The sequence below is a fragment of the Lactuca saligna genome, chromosome 4 (genome assembly GCF_052625555.1).
Source record: "Lactuca saligna cultivar CGN05327 chromosome 4, ASM5262555v1, whole genome shotgun sequence".
Taxonomy (NCBI): Eukaryota; Viridiplantae; Streptophyta; class Magnoliopsida; order Asterales; family Asteraceae; genus Lactuca; species Lactuca saligna.
The window spans coordinates 101776943-101794441 of NC_136420.1; the positions used below are offsets into that span (position 1 = coordinate 101776943).

Consider the following 17499-nt stretch of genomic DNA (forward strand, 5'->3'; position numbering starts at 1 on the left):
GCGTTTCAGACGGTGGTTGGTTAGCAGTCCGAGGATTACCAGTAGAATTCAGCAGTTTAGGTGAGTTTCCTTCCAGTAGGAATGGGTCTAAGGCCATAATGCCGGCCCGTTCAGTTAGCAGTAGTTTCCGGACTTCGGTTCGATGCAGTAGTTAGTATGTTTGATGCCTTCGTGGCTCAAACAGGATTTATGTGTTATGTGTTATGTGTTATGTGTTCCGGGATACGACTCGATGCAGTATGCAGTATATGTGTTGATGCTAGTTGATATGTTATGTTATGCTATTTTCAGTTAGTTTCCGGACTTCGGTCCGATGCAGGGGGCAAGGCCCCAGTTAGTCCGGACTTCGGTCCGATGCAGGGGACAAGGTCCCATTCAGTTTCCGGACTTCGGTCCGATGCAGGGGGCAAGGCCCCAGTTAGTCCGAACATCGGTCCGATGCATGGGACAAGGTCCCAGTCAGTTTCCGGACTTCGGTCCGATGCAGGGGCAAGGCCCCAGTTAGTCCGGACCTCGGTCCGATGCAGTGGGCAAGGCCCAGTATGTGCTTTATATGTTATTGTATGGTATGTGGTAGTTTGGGGGAGCTCACTAAGCTTCGTGCTTACAATTTTAGTTTTTGGTTTCAGGTACTCAGTTTTCGAAAGAGGAGCTCGGAAAGATTGCAGTGCACACACCATAGTCAGCTAGTCTGGGATGTTTTACTCTGATAATAAGTTGTATTTCGAATTAATGCTACGAAATTATGTTATGATTTATGTATAGTTTTTATGAATATGGTTTTAGTAATGTTTTAAAAAGAAAATATTAGTCGTGATATTTGGGACGTTACAAGTTGGTATCAGAGCCTTGGTTTGAGGGATTCGGGCACACTTCCGGGTGTGTCTGAACTCAAACTAAGGAAGTGGTATAAAGTTTCGAAGAAAAAAAAATCATGGTTACAAAAGAATTTTGAGAAAAGAAAACAATTTTAGAAAAAATATAAAGAAAAGAGTTTTAGAAAAAGCGAAAAGAGTTTTGAAAAGAGAAAAGGGTGTGGTGCATGCAATCAGCTGAGCTCAAGTAAGTACTCCCAAATTACCCATACAAGTTATGTTATGATTGTCAGTTTTAGTTTTAGTAGAACAACATGCTAGAATAGGACTAAGGATCTAGGAGGATGCCTTATGTGCCTGCTATATGTGTTTCAGCTTTACAAGATTTGCATGCTAGTATTGAGTAGACAATAGTAGGATAGCCTGTTTAGGTTATGCCTGATAGTATGAGCTTAGCATTGTATGCTAGTATAGTATCTCGTTATGAGAATAGATTTGCTTGAGTAGTTTCCTGTATCCGAATGCTGCTTGCTTTGTGCTTTGTGGGCTTTGAGTGATGGGAGTTAGCCATTAGGTGAATACGTCACATCACATGTGGTCAGGGTTGAATAATCTCAGAGTGTCGGATTTGGCCCTATTGCGCAGCTCTTGTTTGAGTCTAACCGTTGTAGGGACGAGTCTTTTACTCGAAGGATTATCTGAGCCTCATCACATGTGATGGTATTCAGGTGATGACTAATTAGTATTACAAGGAGGCCTTCAGAAGCTGGGGACTGGTTTGATTGGAGTCAGAGATTTCCCTAGGGCAAGCCTAGGATGAGAGTAGCAGAGATCAATAGTAGTAGAGTGACTTGGTGGAGTTGAGGTAACTCTTGAGGAAAGTACGGATAGATGTGGAAGGTAGTATGGGCCTGTACTACTGAAAGCAGAGGATCCGTACTCGATTTAAGAGGGGCCGAGACAAAACCAAGGAACTAGTAGAGTGTGTGAGATATCCCTCAGCAGCGGTGTGTATATTGATCAATAGTGTGTTATATTTTTCAGCATGGTGACTTTGCGCGAGATACCAGTTAGCAGTTCAGGTACCAGGGAGGGATCTGGCTCAGGCTCTGGAGCCGGGCAGCTTGACGATCAGATGAAGGAGTTCATTTCCGCAGAGATCATGCACAACATTATCGATCAGACTCCAGTGATTTTCGGTTCAGTTAAAGAGGCCATTATGGAACTTATGGACAGTCATCTTGAGGCCTTTAGGGCCGGGGTGGTTTCAGGGCAGATTGGGGCTCATCTAGAGCCCGATTCTTATGAGGTTCAGGGAGATCCCATTTCCAAATTTTTCCATCAAGGGTCAAGAGTGAGTAAGGTACCCTGTCTTCAAGAGAGACCTCTGCATGATTGGATAGTTAAGGAGGTTTCGCGAGCCATTCGCGAGGAGTTGCCCGACATGGTCGTGAGGATCATTGATAGGTTGACTACGAAGCTCCATGATCAGACAGCAATTGTTCAGATGATGGATGGGGTTGATAGGGTAGCTCAGGAACGAGAGCCGGGCAGGGAGTCGGAAAGGAAGAGGAAAACAGATGGGATACAGGTAGCCACAGGTTCGGGCAAAAGGCCCAAAGGGTCGGATTGGAGATCGAGGTACTATCAGAGCCGCAATCGATGCGGGGAGTGTGGTAGGTCGCAATTGGGTGCGTGCAGGAGTGGTAGTGGTGGTGATTTGGGCTGCTTCAGATGCGGCCGAATGGGTCATTTCAGCAGGGATTGTACTACTACCATCGCCCAGGGACTTGACCCGATATGTTTCCATTGCGGTCAGAGAGGCCACAAGAAGCCCACTGTCCAGGTGTGTGTGCAGCAAAGCAGGTGATAGCTCCTGCGTCTATGTCTTCGAGTACCACCAGCAGTTGCCGGGGCTGGGCAAGGGCGCCCACGGCTCGAAGCAGATTGTACCGGTTGATTGCAGCTAGATTTCGAGTAGCGTCGGGTGTTGGAGGTATGTATCTTTTGCCTTCCTGTCAATTACTATTCATGATATTATTGTTATGTTGCTGCAACGATATTTATAAGCGTATGTATTGGGGTATCATATTACCTGTTTGTGACTGAACTATATGCCATTTGCATACCTTGGATGTTAGAATGATAGTTGGGGATCGCCCCCTCTAGAACAGGCTATTCCGGATATAGTATCTGCAACATGCATGTGTAATATTCAGAAGCATCTCGCTACTTTTGGAAGGTGTCATTCGAGTACTGAGCGGTTATATCCTCGGTAGTGACAATCTAGAGCTTCTAGTAGAGCAGCTAGCGGTCAGTAAGGAAGTGAGTTGGAGATATTCACCCTAAATGCAGGTTCTCAGGGTGAAGTCACTAAAGCAAGAACAATAAAGGACTGAAGGGTGCTCGGTTAGATAGCAAGAGTGGTTCGGATCTGGTAAAGGTCAGATGAAGTGTCGACAGAGATAAATGTTGGCGGGTAGCAGATCGCCCTTGGTGGAAGGAAGGTTGGGGAATCCTTTTGACCAGTGAGCAGTAAGGAGTTAGTCGGATCCAAGTGGGGGAGAACCCTCCGAGTATGTGAGGGCAAGAGCACGCGGACCCGGAATGAGTACGCAATCCTTGAAAAGAAAGGATAGTAGCATAGCAATGGGTGGATTAAGGAGTTAAGAATTGGGAGTTTGGGAAACTTCCCAACAGTTAGTTCATGTAATCGAGATGGTTAGTAGCTGATTAGGAATCCAGGTTGGAGGACCGCCGATAGGACTTTATTGAGTCGGAAGGAGGATCTTGAGATCGGTTAGCATGAGATGATTTCGTGTTAGTAGTCAGTGGTAGAGATAGCATGTAGGGTTGTGTGGATTCAGGAGTTGGAAGTTTGGAAGCTTCCCAATGTTAGTTTCACGTTTCTGGATTAGTGTACGGTTGTTTTGGGAACCAAGTCGAAGAATTCCTCGTCGGAACGCTAATTTCAGCAAGGATATAAGATGTCAAGGTTGATGCAGCTTCCAATGATTGAGGACTGATTTTGAGAAGTCAGGATGAGGAATTGCTAGCAGAACTAGGGATAGTCAGGAAGTCCTCGGAATAGTGATTGGTAAGCAGTCAGATAGTAGTAGTAGTGTTGTAAGTCTGCGGGGGTAGCCGTAGCGTTCACTAGCAGTCAGATAGTAGTAGTAGTGTTGTAAGTCTGCGGGGGTAGCCGTAGCGTTCACTAGCAGTCAGATAGTAGTAGTAGTGTTGTAAGTTTGCGGGGGTAGCCGTAGCATTCACTAGTAGCCAAACAGTATTAGGGAGTTGTAGGTCTACGGGTGTAGCCATAGCATTCGCTAGGTTAGTAGACAACATGAACGCGTTGTTTGGACGCAGGGGAGAAGCAGTAGTATCCACCAGTTCATGTGCAGCAACGAGCATACGGAAATCCATGGGTTGGATTTCGAATTTTCCAGAGTCTAGTCATGGTTGAGCCAGTAATGCGACAGGTGGATCGTCATCACAATCATGAGATCAGTGAAGCAGCGAACCATTGGGGTTCATGTATGCTAAGGGCTACCATTAGCCTGGGAGCCATCATTATAGTCTTGGATTTGTTGATGTTTGGATTCGACGTTTGGACCCGGTCGGTTGGATCAGGAGGTCGTTAGGGACACAGTAACAGGATGACTAGTGGAAACTAGTTCCAAAGAAAGGTTTCGTTCGGGCAGTTCAGTGTTGCAGGCAGTCCAGTGTTTCAGGCAGTTCAGTGTTCCAGGCAGTTCAGTGTTTCAGACAGTTGCAGTATTTTAGGTAGTATTAATTTTGTGTGGGACTGCAAGTTCAGCCATATTAGTTGGACCTGGGTGGTCTCAGTTCATCCGGAAGCCAGATATGGAATAGCCGAATTTTCAGTCAATAGCATTGCAAGTATGCAGCGTATGGTAGGATTCAGTCAGTTGTTCGTGGGGTGCACGACACCGAATGGTAGTAGAAAGAATGCCCAGTGGATACTGGAGACGATGACCCGTACTGGGAGTAGCGGGACTAATGGATTTGGTGGAGACAGGGTCTTCACAGTGACGGATGAGGTAGGTAGTTATGGAGCATCGCCTTGGGATGGCAAGGACATCGTGCAAGGAAAGAAAAGGTGAAGCCCTACGGGGTCAGTGCAGTATTTGGAGAGTATCAGAAAGGTTGTCGGTTGAGTGAGTTGTGTTCCAAAATGTTCAGGGTCAGGATGGACCGGAGATTATTATCTGTAAGGATTGAAATTGGTCTGAATGACTGAGCGGAAGGCCAATGAAGGTAGACAGCTGGTGTTAGAATGAGCGGTGGGGTATTGGAGGCAGATCGCAGTCGGTAGATCATAACAAACTTCGAGGACGAAGTTTAGTTTAAGTGGGGGAGAGTTGTAACACCCAAAGTTTGGAAATCTAAGAAAAGAAAGAAAACCTCAATTTTAAGGGGAGACTCGGCGAGTCCGTGCGGGATTCGGGTCGAGGTGTAAGCGACCGACTCGGCGAGTCGGCCAAGGTGACTCGGCGAGTCCGAGCGGGATCCGGGTTGAGGTGTAAGCGACCGACTCGGCGAGTCGGCCAAGGTGACTCGGCGAGTCTGGTCTGAGCGAGGAAAACCCTAAATCCGGGACTTGGAGCTTATTTAAATGTCTCATTCTCTCCCTTAGGGTTCCTTTACTGCCTCTCTAGCACAGAACACTAAACCCTATCCTCCATAATCGTTTTGGAGCAAGATCTACCCTTGGTGAAGCTTTTTGGAGCTTGAGAGAGAAGATAGTCATAGTGGAGCAAGAAAGGGGCCCTGGATCCAGAGTTGGTGGAACATTTCTGAGCATTTAAAGGTAATAAATTGTTACCTTCCCTGTTTTGTTTAATAGATTAACCTTGGCTATGAGATTTGGGGCTTTTATGCCATGCTTAAGAACTATTTCAAGTTAGAAGCCCAGATCTGAAGTTGCTACTTCAGATCTAAGTGTATCTTGGCCTAGAAAGTCATAAAGCATCTGTTCTTGGATTGATAGTGAAGCCTCTTTGTCTTAAATCCTAGTTTGGATTGTTCTAAGCCTAGATCTCTTTATCTACACGTAAAGTTTGCCACTTTACGTGAGGGATAGGCCTTAGAAGTATGGATCTTTGAGTTAAAAGCCCTGTTTGGCTCGAAAAGCCACTGCATCGATTAAGGACTGAATAGACTCGACGAGTCCTTTGAGTGGACTCGGCGAGTAGTATGAAGATGGAGGCGAACTCGACGAGTTGGATGAACAACTCGTGAAGATTGCCTTGGACTCGGCGAGTCTGTTCTTGGACTCGGCGAGTCAAGTCGCGAAACCCTAAACCCTTCGAGTCAAGGCTCAGATTAGTGAGTTGAGTGGGGACTCAGTGAGTTGGACAGGACAGAACTCAGAATTCAGTGAACTCGGCAAGCCAGTAGATTGACTCGGCGAGTAGGGTCAACATGGAAGGTTGACTTTGGCCAGGACTTTGACTTTGATCGAAGTTGAGTTAGTTGACTTTTAGAGGACTGTCAGGCTAAGTGTCGCTTTGTTATTGGTAGCTTGGAGAGTTAGAGGAGCAGCGTTTCAGACGGTGGTTGGTTAGCAGTCCGAGGGTTACCAGCAGAATTCAGCAGTTTAGGTGAGTTTCCTTCCAGTAGGAACGGGTCTAAGGCCACAATGTCGGCCCGTTCAGTTAGCAGTAGTTTCCGGACTTCGGTCCGATGCAGTAGTTAGTATGTTTGATGCCTTCGTGGCTCAAACAGGATTTATGTGTTATGTGTTATGTGTTATGTGTTCCGGGCTACGGCCCGATGCAGTATGCAGTATATGTGTTGATGCTAGTTGATATGTTATGTTATGCTATTTTCAGTCAGTTTCCGAACTTCGGTCCGATGCAGGGGGCAAGGCCCCAGTTAGTCCGGACTTCGGTCCGATGCAGGGGACAGGTCCCATTCAGTTTCCGGACTTCGGTCCGATGCAGGGGGCAAGGCCCCAGTTAGTCCGGACTTCGGTCCGATGCAGGGGACAAGGTCCCAGTCAATTTCCGAACTTCGGTCCGATGCAGGGGCCAAGGCCCAGTATGTCCGGACCTCGGTCCGATGCAGTGGACAAGGCCCAGTATGTGCTTTATATGTTATTGTATGGTATGTGGTAGTTTGGGGGAGCTCACTAAGCTTCATGCTTACAGTTTCAGTTTATGGTTTCAGCTACTCAGTTTTCAAAAGAGGAGATCGGAAAGATTGCAGTGCATACACCATAGTCAGCTAGCCTGGGATGTTTTACTCTGATAATAAGTTGTATTTCGAATTAATGCTACAGAATTATGTTATGATTTATGATACAGTTTTTATGAATATGGTTTTAGTAATGTTTTAAAAAGAAAATATTATTCTTGATATTTGGGACGTTACATGTCCATTAACTCTCTGTCCCGCTTGGTACGTCGAGTCCTATCCTATGCTCGACGAGTCACACCTGGTATGAATCGCGGGGCTACCCCGACTCAACTCGCCGAGTCTCAAGAACAACTTGGCGAGTACCGCCTTGAACTCCAGTCTTTTAACCCCCTTCTGACTCACTGAGTTATCCCCAACTCGGCAAGTCTATTCACTGAGTGATCTGTGTGGACCTTAACCCTACTCGCCGGGTCCCAAGAACAACTCGGCGAGTTCATGCCATGCACAAACTCTATTGATCCCCTGTGGTTAGATCTGTGCCCCTAATCCATAGATCTGGCCTTCCCAAGCATAAATGTCACGTGAAGTCTGAATCTTAATGCTTATAACTCAACCAATAAGCATCAAATGATGATTTGTCCCAAATACCTTAACCCAAGGTCATGACCTCCATTGTTCTTCATAAAGCTTGAAGAATAAGGCTCTCTGGACCTCTATGGGTCCAGGTACAATGCCTCATCTCCAGAAGGGACTATTTGGACCTCAAATCAACTTAGTCAAGGGTACAAGAAACCCTAAAACCACATATCCTTCCCAAAACAGGAGAAGAGTCGAAATAATACCTCAAATGAATGATCTTAGCTTTTAGTCCTTAGAATAGCAACCTCCTTTGCTTTCCCTTGGCTAGAACCTCCTTCTTCTTACTAAATGACACCACAAAGATCAACAATGGTCACTCCTTGCTTCTCAAACGATTTGAGACTCTCTCTGGGGTGTAGTAGCCACAACGGACGGCCACAAGGGCCTTTAAATAGGTCCCAAGCCTTGGAAATTAGGGCTTCACTAAACAGCATGGACTTGCCGAGTTCGGACATGAACTAAAATGAACATCCGCGTCCCTACTCGGCGAGTCTTGGCGCCAACTCGCCGAGTTCCTCCACAAACTCCAAATATTAACTGAATAAATAATATACTTGGGAATCCGGATGTTACAATACATCCATGTGAGTAAAACGACTGCTTCAAATAGATATCATGCTCATTAGTAGTACAAATATATCTAATGAACTTCGCCTACAATACTTATCGTGAATAGCCATGACATCTCTTTGGAAACCTTCTAGCTTTCGAGGTCCTCCAACTAATCTCCGCAGATCAGCCACCAAAAGCCACGAACCCACTTCACAGTGGGTACAACAATTGGAAGAGAAGAACGAAGAGAGAGAGAGAGAGAGAGAGAGAGAGAGAGAGAGAGAGAGAAGCCTGAGAGTGAAGAAGAAATCCATTGGTCATCCGCCTCCGTGCTCGCCACCACAAATCACGACGAACACGAGCCACCACGGACCGGCGGGATAGTATGCACGGTCATGGTCTGTGACCACATCAACAACGAGCATGTTCGTTGCAGGTATACGGGAAGGCCTTAGAAATATACTAGCGTTATACTTGATTTTTAAACACCTTTTATGCACTTTTTTAATATATTTTTTAAGGTTACAAAGATAAAGGAGACCTGTTGAGCCTTTTATGCACTTATTTTACACATTTTTTATGTTTACATATACTTCATTTTTAGACACCTTTTATGCACCTTTTTTTATATATTGTTTAAGGTTACAAAGATAATTATGCACCTTTTTTTATATATTGTTTAAGGTTACAAAGATAAAAGAGACCTGTTGAGCCTTTTATGCACTTATTTTACACATTTTTTTTTATGTTTACAAAGATAAAGGAGACCTATTTTCAACGACAAGTTGAACAATACTAGTTGACATTAACCTAGGATTGCCTTTTTGCTAGTAGAAATATACTAGCGTTATACTTTATTTTTAAAACCCCTCTTGTTAAAAAAAATTCCTAGAAATTCTTTTAGGGTGGAGTCATTTTCAACTCCTTTTCATATCTAAGAACCTCTCTCTTCCGGCCCATATCATTCTTTTCCAATTCCTCTCTTCCATTTCATCACTAAATCATCTTTCAATATGAAGAGGCCCATCTTTGCAAATGATGAACCTTAACGATAGAAAGATATATTATCATACAGATTGAAGAAATCGTGTTAGGTGACAATCAAAATACGCTAATCCGAACAATCTCCGTCATATTTTCAGGAATTACTTTTTCATTACGACATATGAAGTCGTCCGTTTTCTGTAACTATTTGAAAGTTTTGTAGGTTCGAGAAAGTAGAATCGGAAAGCTAATAGTTCCAATTCTAGAAACAGGACAATTATTTGACGCAGACTAAATTAAGGAAAACTAAATTAGGAATCCATAGATAAATTTCACGACTTCAAATCAATCACAACAATGAAAACTAGAATTACCATATAAATCAAGCTTAACTATCGCTCTATTTTAATTTCTAGTAGTGCAAGTTTAACTATCGCCATTGAAGGATCAAATATAAGTAATAAACTATATATGCCAAATAGGATTCATCTAAATTAAGCTTGTACTATGAAACAAGCTCTAGAGTCTAGTTCCATAGAGAAACCATAGCCACAAAGCGAATGCAAGCTAAAAACTCTTGGAACTCGTTCAATTATCCTGGTTCGATTCTACCATCGTACTCTCCATTATATTTAAACTACTATTCGTTGACGAGAAAGATTAATCTCTAATTATGCAATTATATGCGACATTGAACTAGATTTTCGGAGATTCATATCTTAATATCTAGAGATTTTTAAATTGCATCAAAATTCTATTGAGAAAGGAGACTCTTATACAGGAAGAAACACTTGATTTTCTGCAAGCGGTGGCTCGGATTCAGAGCATTAATTGTCCGTCACCTACGGCGTCGGCCATTACTAGAGTTCCGACTTCCGAACAAACATAAGTGAAGTACAGAAAACAACCACACTATTATTATTTTATTCAACTGTGCATAAAAGCAACATCAAGAACATCAACTCGAAAACAGCAAGTGAAAACTCTAGAATCTACAGACACATTAAACTATAGACCCGTTGATAGAAAGAAACCTCATAGATTATACGGAGCTTGAGAAGAACCAACGACACAGGGTTGATCAGGACCTAGCAGCCTCTTGAGTCCTCTGACCAACATCCTTCATTTTCTGACCTACATATCCAGCCGTGTCCTGAGCTCTCCTTTTTGCGTAATCCAACGGATCTTGCGTCGACGCGCCACCGCCAACACCGCCGCCACTCATCCTCCTAAAGTAGTTCACTATGTAGGTCAGGGACGACAGCGCCGTGATTCCAAAAGCTCCCGACGCTAGGAATCCCGTCACCGCCAACCCGATGGTCAGCGCCGCCGGGACTAGGATCGGGCTGAAAATCACAAAAAGTGGGGTGGCGACGGCGAGACCGATAAGAGTTCCGGTGAGAGTGAGACCAGCAAGGAGGAGGCAGATTCCACCAATGGGAAAGAGAGTGAGGACTGCTAGGACTTTTGAAGTAGATTGGCTGCCGTTTTGCTGGAATCGGCCCTTGTAGGTGTCCGTAGGGTGGTGCTGCTGATGTTGTTGGTAGCCATAATGCTGCTGTTGGTGCTCCGCCATTGACGGTGATGACTAGGTGTACGATTGTACGATTAATTAGGGATGGTGATGAATTAACTAGACGAAGCAGGGAGTATGTAAAGGGAAGAGGAGTTAGACGCGTGGAATGCAGCGCGACAGATGTCAGACTCTTAGGTTTGCATGATATTGTTGTATGAAACAAATAAGCATTACACCTTTTTGTTTCTCTTTGCAAGTCTTTATGTTCACGGAAGCTAGACGTCTTAATAAAATTTATTTAGAGAGTGTCGAATTCCATTTCGAAAAAAATGGGGTTACCACAAGCCATTATTGCTATTGTTTTATTTCGGTCACCTTTTTTGTTCGCCGATGAATTTGTTTATGTACTTTTTTTTATATTGGTTTTATATGCTACTTTTGATTTCACCGGTTATAATTAACTTATGGGTGGGTATCATATGTAACCTTCATTCACATAAATCGTCCAATTACGAAATACACAAACATTATTACATTCATATGGGGTGCGTTAAACATTTTAGGGGTACGTATAGAAATTCCCTTAACTTATATGCCATTTATTTACAAAAACATTAACGATGTGTACGTGTGGCATATGGTTTGGCGTTTAGGCTAAACGGAGTGGTGATGACAAACAACCATATGTTGCACCACAAGGAATGAGGCCTATGCTGACGACACTTTCAACAACTATACCGACGACATGATCGTCTGTAAAAAGTGATCGACATAGCCCCACCGGTAAAAATGAAAAATATCAGAGCCACCAATGCAAAGGACAAGTCGTCTTCAAAGGGTCGTCGAGAGCAATTTTCGAGGAAAAAAAGTTTTATTATAAACCTATTCTGACGACTTATCGTCGGTATAAAGGTCACCTACCGACGACATATTGTCGGGACAAGTGTAAGCAATCCAGACGACTTGTGGTCGGGAAAAGGGGGTGACAGACAACTTTTGTTCTAGTGGTAGAGATGATATGTCGTCGGTAAAGGTGAAATCGTTTTTATAGTTATAAAGTATAACGACGACATGCTGTCGGTATAACCTTTTTAATATTTTTCACAGATTTTGTTATATATATACCAAATCTGTTTTTTTTTTTTTTTAAATCAAATCCGAACAGTATATATGCAGAATAATATCAACACTTAATAACCATAACAAACTGTTAAAATTCAAATTCAAAATATACTACATAGCAAAATAACAAAAAAAAAAGAGTTAAACAATTCTTCATCAAACAGTGTTCAAAAAATATTATAAAAGATCAATAATAATCTTTATTGTTCTCATTCTCACTCTCGTTCTCGTTCTCCTCGAGCTCGTTGGTTGGTTCAGTGGTATTTTGTGAAAACATATTGAGATTGAATTGGAATTGTGACATTGGTTGTGGTTGAAAGTTAGGAATGACGATGCAAATGTGTTATACATTTGTTGCATTTCTAGTATTTGGTGGTGCATGTATTGCATTTGTTTGCTTAATACAGTAACTTGGGAACTATCTAAAGATTGAGAAGTGGAAGCTTTCGAACGTTTGGTATGTTCATTTGGAAATAAATTATTGTTGATGTTTGGTTTTCTTCCAACTCTGCAATATATACACGTCTCTCACCGAGGCCACGAGTGACACAATGTTCTTCATTTAACCTTTTCACTCTTCCTGAGCTCTACTTGCATCAACATCTTCTCTCGTTGAATTTTTTTTCCTAAAATAAAGAAAACAATAAACATCAATTGCTTAAAACAAATAACTAAATTTATACACTAAAATAATAATAATATACCATAAAATAACTATAACAATAATTATAACATATTTATCAAATAACGTATTAAATTTGTTTATTACTTACCCAAACTACTTCTGCTTGCGGTGTACACCAACACTATCTTTCTTTAAATTGCTTTTGTCTCCAACCGTCGATATATTACTGGTCTTGTCGATTTGATCTCTATAATAAGCAATAAACAATTAATATATTTATATAAGTGTTAATAAAATTTTATATAATACAAATAAATTTAACTACCTTACGGCATCTGCTTGCATATGATCTACTTCCATGAGAACTCGTATATAGAAGTTTGGCTCTACTTTCTTTATCTTTTTCACACTGATTCTTATGACCCTCGTCCAAAAAAATAAAATCAGTCATGTCATCCCAAGCTTGGTCATCCATATCTTCTAGTGGACATTGTCTTGCATGACCTTCCACATTATCATATCCGCCAACATTATCAAAATATTTTTTCACAACATGTTTGTGATCTTTATAAGCTCTTTGGTAGTCGCCATGTACAGCCGCTCGAACTGCTTCCCATATACATGTAGCCCGATACATATCAAGAGCAAAAAATGACTGCAATAAAAAAACAAATTTAATTAGTAAAAAATATTTAAAAGGTATAAAAAATTTCACAAATAAAAAATATTGTGTACTTACTTCTATTTTAGGATACACAGCTTCATTGAAATGAAAATGAACATGCCTCTAATTCCTATAATGGAGTGGTACATGATCTGCCACATAATTTGAGATAAACATTGTCTACATTTTGCCATTATCATTTATGAATTTATAGGTCCCCATTGCTATCAACTTCCACGGGTAAAGGTTTTTTACCGCCTTTAATTTGTTAGTATAATCCGGAGGCGATTCTCTTTTGATACATTAAATTTGTAAGGAAGTATAATATTGTACGTTTAAGTAATAATATAAATTAGTGTATATTTTAAATTAGAATATAAGGCATTTACCTTTCTTTTGAATCATGGAGGAAATTCTGTTTTCAAATCACTTTCAAGCGATTCTAATTCGAATTTGCTAGATGTGGGAAAAAACAATTAGATTAGTTTGAAGATATCATAACACTATAAAAAGGAGTTAATAAATCACAAAACTTACGATATATAGCCTTTCAGCTCATTTTCATTGCAGTTGTTTAGTACAAACCAATGCCATGATCTTTTGGTCTTTTTACAAAGTTCGGTGAGCTTCTTAGTGGACATCGGTCGACATTGTGATGAGAACACAGAAAATTGCCTTTTCGGAAGGCCAAGATCCTTATTTTTATCAAAACGATTGAATTTGGTTTGCATACCCTCAAGATGCATAAAGCAGAATGTCAAAGTTTCGTTTGCAACATAACCCTCTACTATTGGGCCTTCTAGCTTGGCTTTGTTTCTAACATAATTTTTAAGTTTTTTCATGTATCTTTCAAAGGGATACATCCATCTCATGTATACAGACTCTCCAAGAATGGCTTATTTAGATAAATGAAGAATTAGATGAATCATTATGTCGAAAAATGTTGGAGGATATATCAACTCAAGATTGCACAAAATCTTCACCACTTCTGCTTTGGAATTTTTCATGTCGTTAACATCTAATAATCGTGCATAATTTTTTTTAAAGAATGTACACAAGTCAATAATTGTTACTGAAACAATTTCTAAGAGAAATGCTTGAACCCTTATAGGCAGCGATCGATGCATGAGGATGTGATGATCGTGAGACTTTAGCCCAACCAAATTTGATGCACTATCATTCACCTTCTTCTTAAAGTTCGACCCAAAACCATCAGGTAGCCTCACTCCTTTAACGAATTGACAAAAATGTTGTCGATCAATTGGTTTGAAAGAGTAATCAACATGTGGTAGTATTACTTTCTTCTTGTTGTTGTCTTCCTTCTTCTTGTTGAATTTCTTCCTCTTGTTGACTTTCTCTTTTGGCCGTTGATCTGGCCGAATGCCTATATTTTTCAAGTCTTCTCTTGCTTCTTGTTTGTCTTTGGTTTTTTCATTCATTAGTGCGGTATTTAAAACACTCTCATCCGTATTTTTCTCCACATGCATAAAATCTATATTGTGTTTTAGCTCGAGGGAAGACCAATACTTAAGCTCAAAAAAGATATTGTGTTTTGTCCAATTCAACTCTCTTTTTCTTTTTTCATCATCGAACCTTCTTGTTGCACCCTCGTGCTCATGATGTTTCCCTATAATACTGTAACAGCTCAAATTTTCAAATAAAATTTTCATTTAAAATAAGATAACATTATTCAACAAAAGTATAAAAGTATTTATTCCACGTTCATTTCAAAAATACAACTAATGAATCCCCAAGATCTCCAACAATGGCAGTGTGTACGTGTCACGCCGGCGCCTTCCCACGGTCATCACTAGTACCTGAAACACATAAACACAATTGGTAAGCATAAATGCTTAGTGAGTTCCCCAGTATACGACTTACCCACATACGCCTTCCGGCCCGGACCTTCCGGTCCACATAACATTGCCTTCCGGCCCGTAACATAATCGCCTTCCGGCCTATAACATATCGCCTTCCGGCCCGTATTATATTGCCTTCCGGCCCATAACATTTATAAAACATAACACATATAACATAACACACATAGCACATATGTCATACATCATACCTGTTCTTTCTATCACATAACATATCGCCTTCCGGCCCGTATAAACATACATAACATATATAGCATCCACCTTTCCAGTTATAGCATAAATCACATATATCACATACGACCTTCCGGTCACACAGTCAAAACCTTCCGGGTGAAGTATAGTGAGAAGACTCACCTCGCAGTTTGCAAACTATAACCCCTTGGAGCTACTCGCACTCGATCCGTTAATCTGCAGACTCCCTATAATACCCCATACCTTTATTAATGATCTTATCAAACAAGACACTGACCCTACGAAATTACATATAGGTCAACGGTCAACTCGACCGGACTCGTCGAGTGCAAAGGCGACTCGGCGAGTCTAAGCGTCCTCCCCAACATCCCTGTTGTTCCCTTTTCTACCCGTCGAGTACCCCTCCTTGACTCGACGAGGTCCTTGTGAAAGAATCGCGGGGCCACCCCGACTCCACTCACCGAGTCTAAAGAACGACTCGACGAGTCCCAGTAAGTCTTCAAGCTACTCACCGAGTCTGAAGAACAACTCGGCGAGTCCTAGTAAATCTTCAGGCTACTCGCCGAGTCTGACGAACAACTCGGCGAGTCCAAGCGGATCTTCAAGCTACTCGCCGAGTCTGATCATTGGACTCGGCGAGTCCACGCCATGCAGTCAATCAACTGCCTCCTGTAATTCGCATGGTTCCGTAATATACAAATATGGGACTTCCTGGACCTTTACACATACTATTACTGGGATTTAAACACTTGTAACAACACTATAACCTAACTAATCATTAGATGGGTTACCTAAACCCCAGATTCGTGTACAACACTAAAACTACAGAAATGATCCGAGGATTACCTGGAAAACGTTTCCCTGTGACCCTAACCTTCAGAGCTCAATCCCCTTGATCCTCCTTTGACCACAACCTTGCCTCTTCTTGCCTAACAACCTCTTCAAGCTTCCACTAGCCTTCACCCTCGCTCCAGATGTCCACAGACTTTTAGGTTATCTTCAATCGGCCAAAAGACGAGACATGACGGCCCTAAAGACATTATATACGCTCCAGAATCAAAACGGCTAGGGTTTCAGCTGAACAGCATCGACTCGCCGAGTCCCTAATGGACTCGCCGAGTCCAGTCGCGAATCTGTGACCAAGACCGTGGTCCTACTCGGCGAGTCAGGCATCAACTCGCCGAGTCCCCCCCTAAATATTCCCCAAAATAGTTTAAAGTAATACCTGAAATTCCGGGCTGTTACAACTCTCCCCCACTAGAACTAGACTTCGCCCTCGAAGTCTCACTCTGCGAATAACTCCGGATGTTGCTCCCGCATTTCACTCTCCGGCTCCCAAGTCATCTCCGATCCCTTCCGATGTTGCCACTGAACCAACACCAGAGGTATCTCCTTGTTCCGCAGAACCTTGATCTTCCGATCCCTGATAGCTACTGGTCTCTCGGCGTAATTCAGGCTCGCATCCACCTGAATATCTTCTAACGGAACCACTGCCGATTCATCGGCTATACACTTCCTCAACTGTGATACGTGAAAGGTATTGTGAATCTGACTCAGCTCTGCTGGCAACTCCAACCGATAAGCTACCCGACCTACCCTTGCAATTACACGAAATGGACCTATGAACCGGGGCCCCTATTTGCCCCTCTTTTTGAACCGAATCACTCCTTTCCAAGGAGAAACCTTTAGGAGAACGAAGTCGCCAACCTGGAATTCGAGCTCGGACCGGCGTCTGTCCGCGTAACTCTTCTGTCGGCTCTGGGCGGTCAATAACCTCTGCCTCACCTGTTGAATCTGTTCGGTTGTCTGAAGTACGATCTCTGTACTGCCCATCACTCTCTGTCCCACTTCTCCCCAGCAAATGGGAGTCCGACACCTCCTACCATACAACAACTCAAAAGGTGGCATACCAATGCTCGAATGATGGCTGTTGTTGTAGGAAAACTCAGCCAACGGCAAATGCGCATCCCAGCTACCCCCGAAGTCTAACACACACGCTCTAAGCATGTCTTCCAATGTCTGAATCGTCCGCTCGCTCTGACCGTCGCTCTGGGGGTGGTATGCGGTACTAAAATGCAGTTTAGTACCCAACTCCTCATTGAATTTCTTCCAGAACCTGGATGTGAAACGTACATCGCGGTCCGGAACAATCGAGATCGGCACTCCATGCCGAGATACTATCTCTCTCACGTATAACTCTGCCAACTTCTCTGCTGATGAACTTTCGCTAATGGCAAGGAAGTGTGCACTCTTTGTCAACCTATCCACAATCACCCAAATCGCATAATCTCCTCGGGCAGTTCTCGGCAATTTGGTGATGAAATCCATCGTGATCTGTTCCCACTTCC

At 42.5% G+C, this 17499-nt stretch overlaps 1 protein-coding gene across 1 annotated transcript; it reads right to left on the reverse strand.

Annotated features, from left to right (window-relative positions):
• Positions 1 to 10082: 10082 nt before the first annotated feature.
• LOC145038723 (oleosin H2-like) lies at positions 10083 to 10771 on the reverse strand. Its single transcript, XM_078986989.1, has one exon. It carries the CDS (start codon positions 10729 to 10731, stop codon positions 10237 to 10239), a length of 495 nt encoding a protein of 164 aa, XP_078843115.1. The 5' UTR covers positions 10732 to 10771; the 3' UTR covers positions 10083 to 10236.
• Between the last annotated feature and the right edge of the window lie 6728 nt (positions 10772 to 17499).

Coding starts and splice junctions, on each gene's coding strand:
- LOC145038723 (XM_078986989.1), bottom strand. CDS start 10,731: ATGGCGGAGCACCAACAGCAGCATTATGGCTACCAACAACATCAGCAG.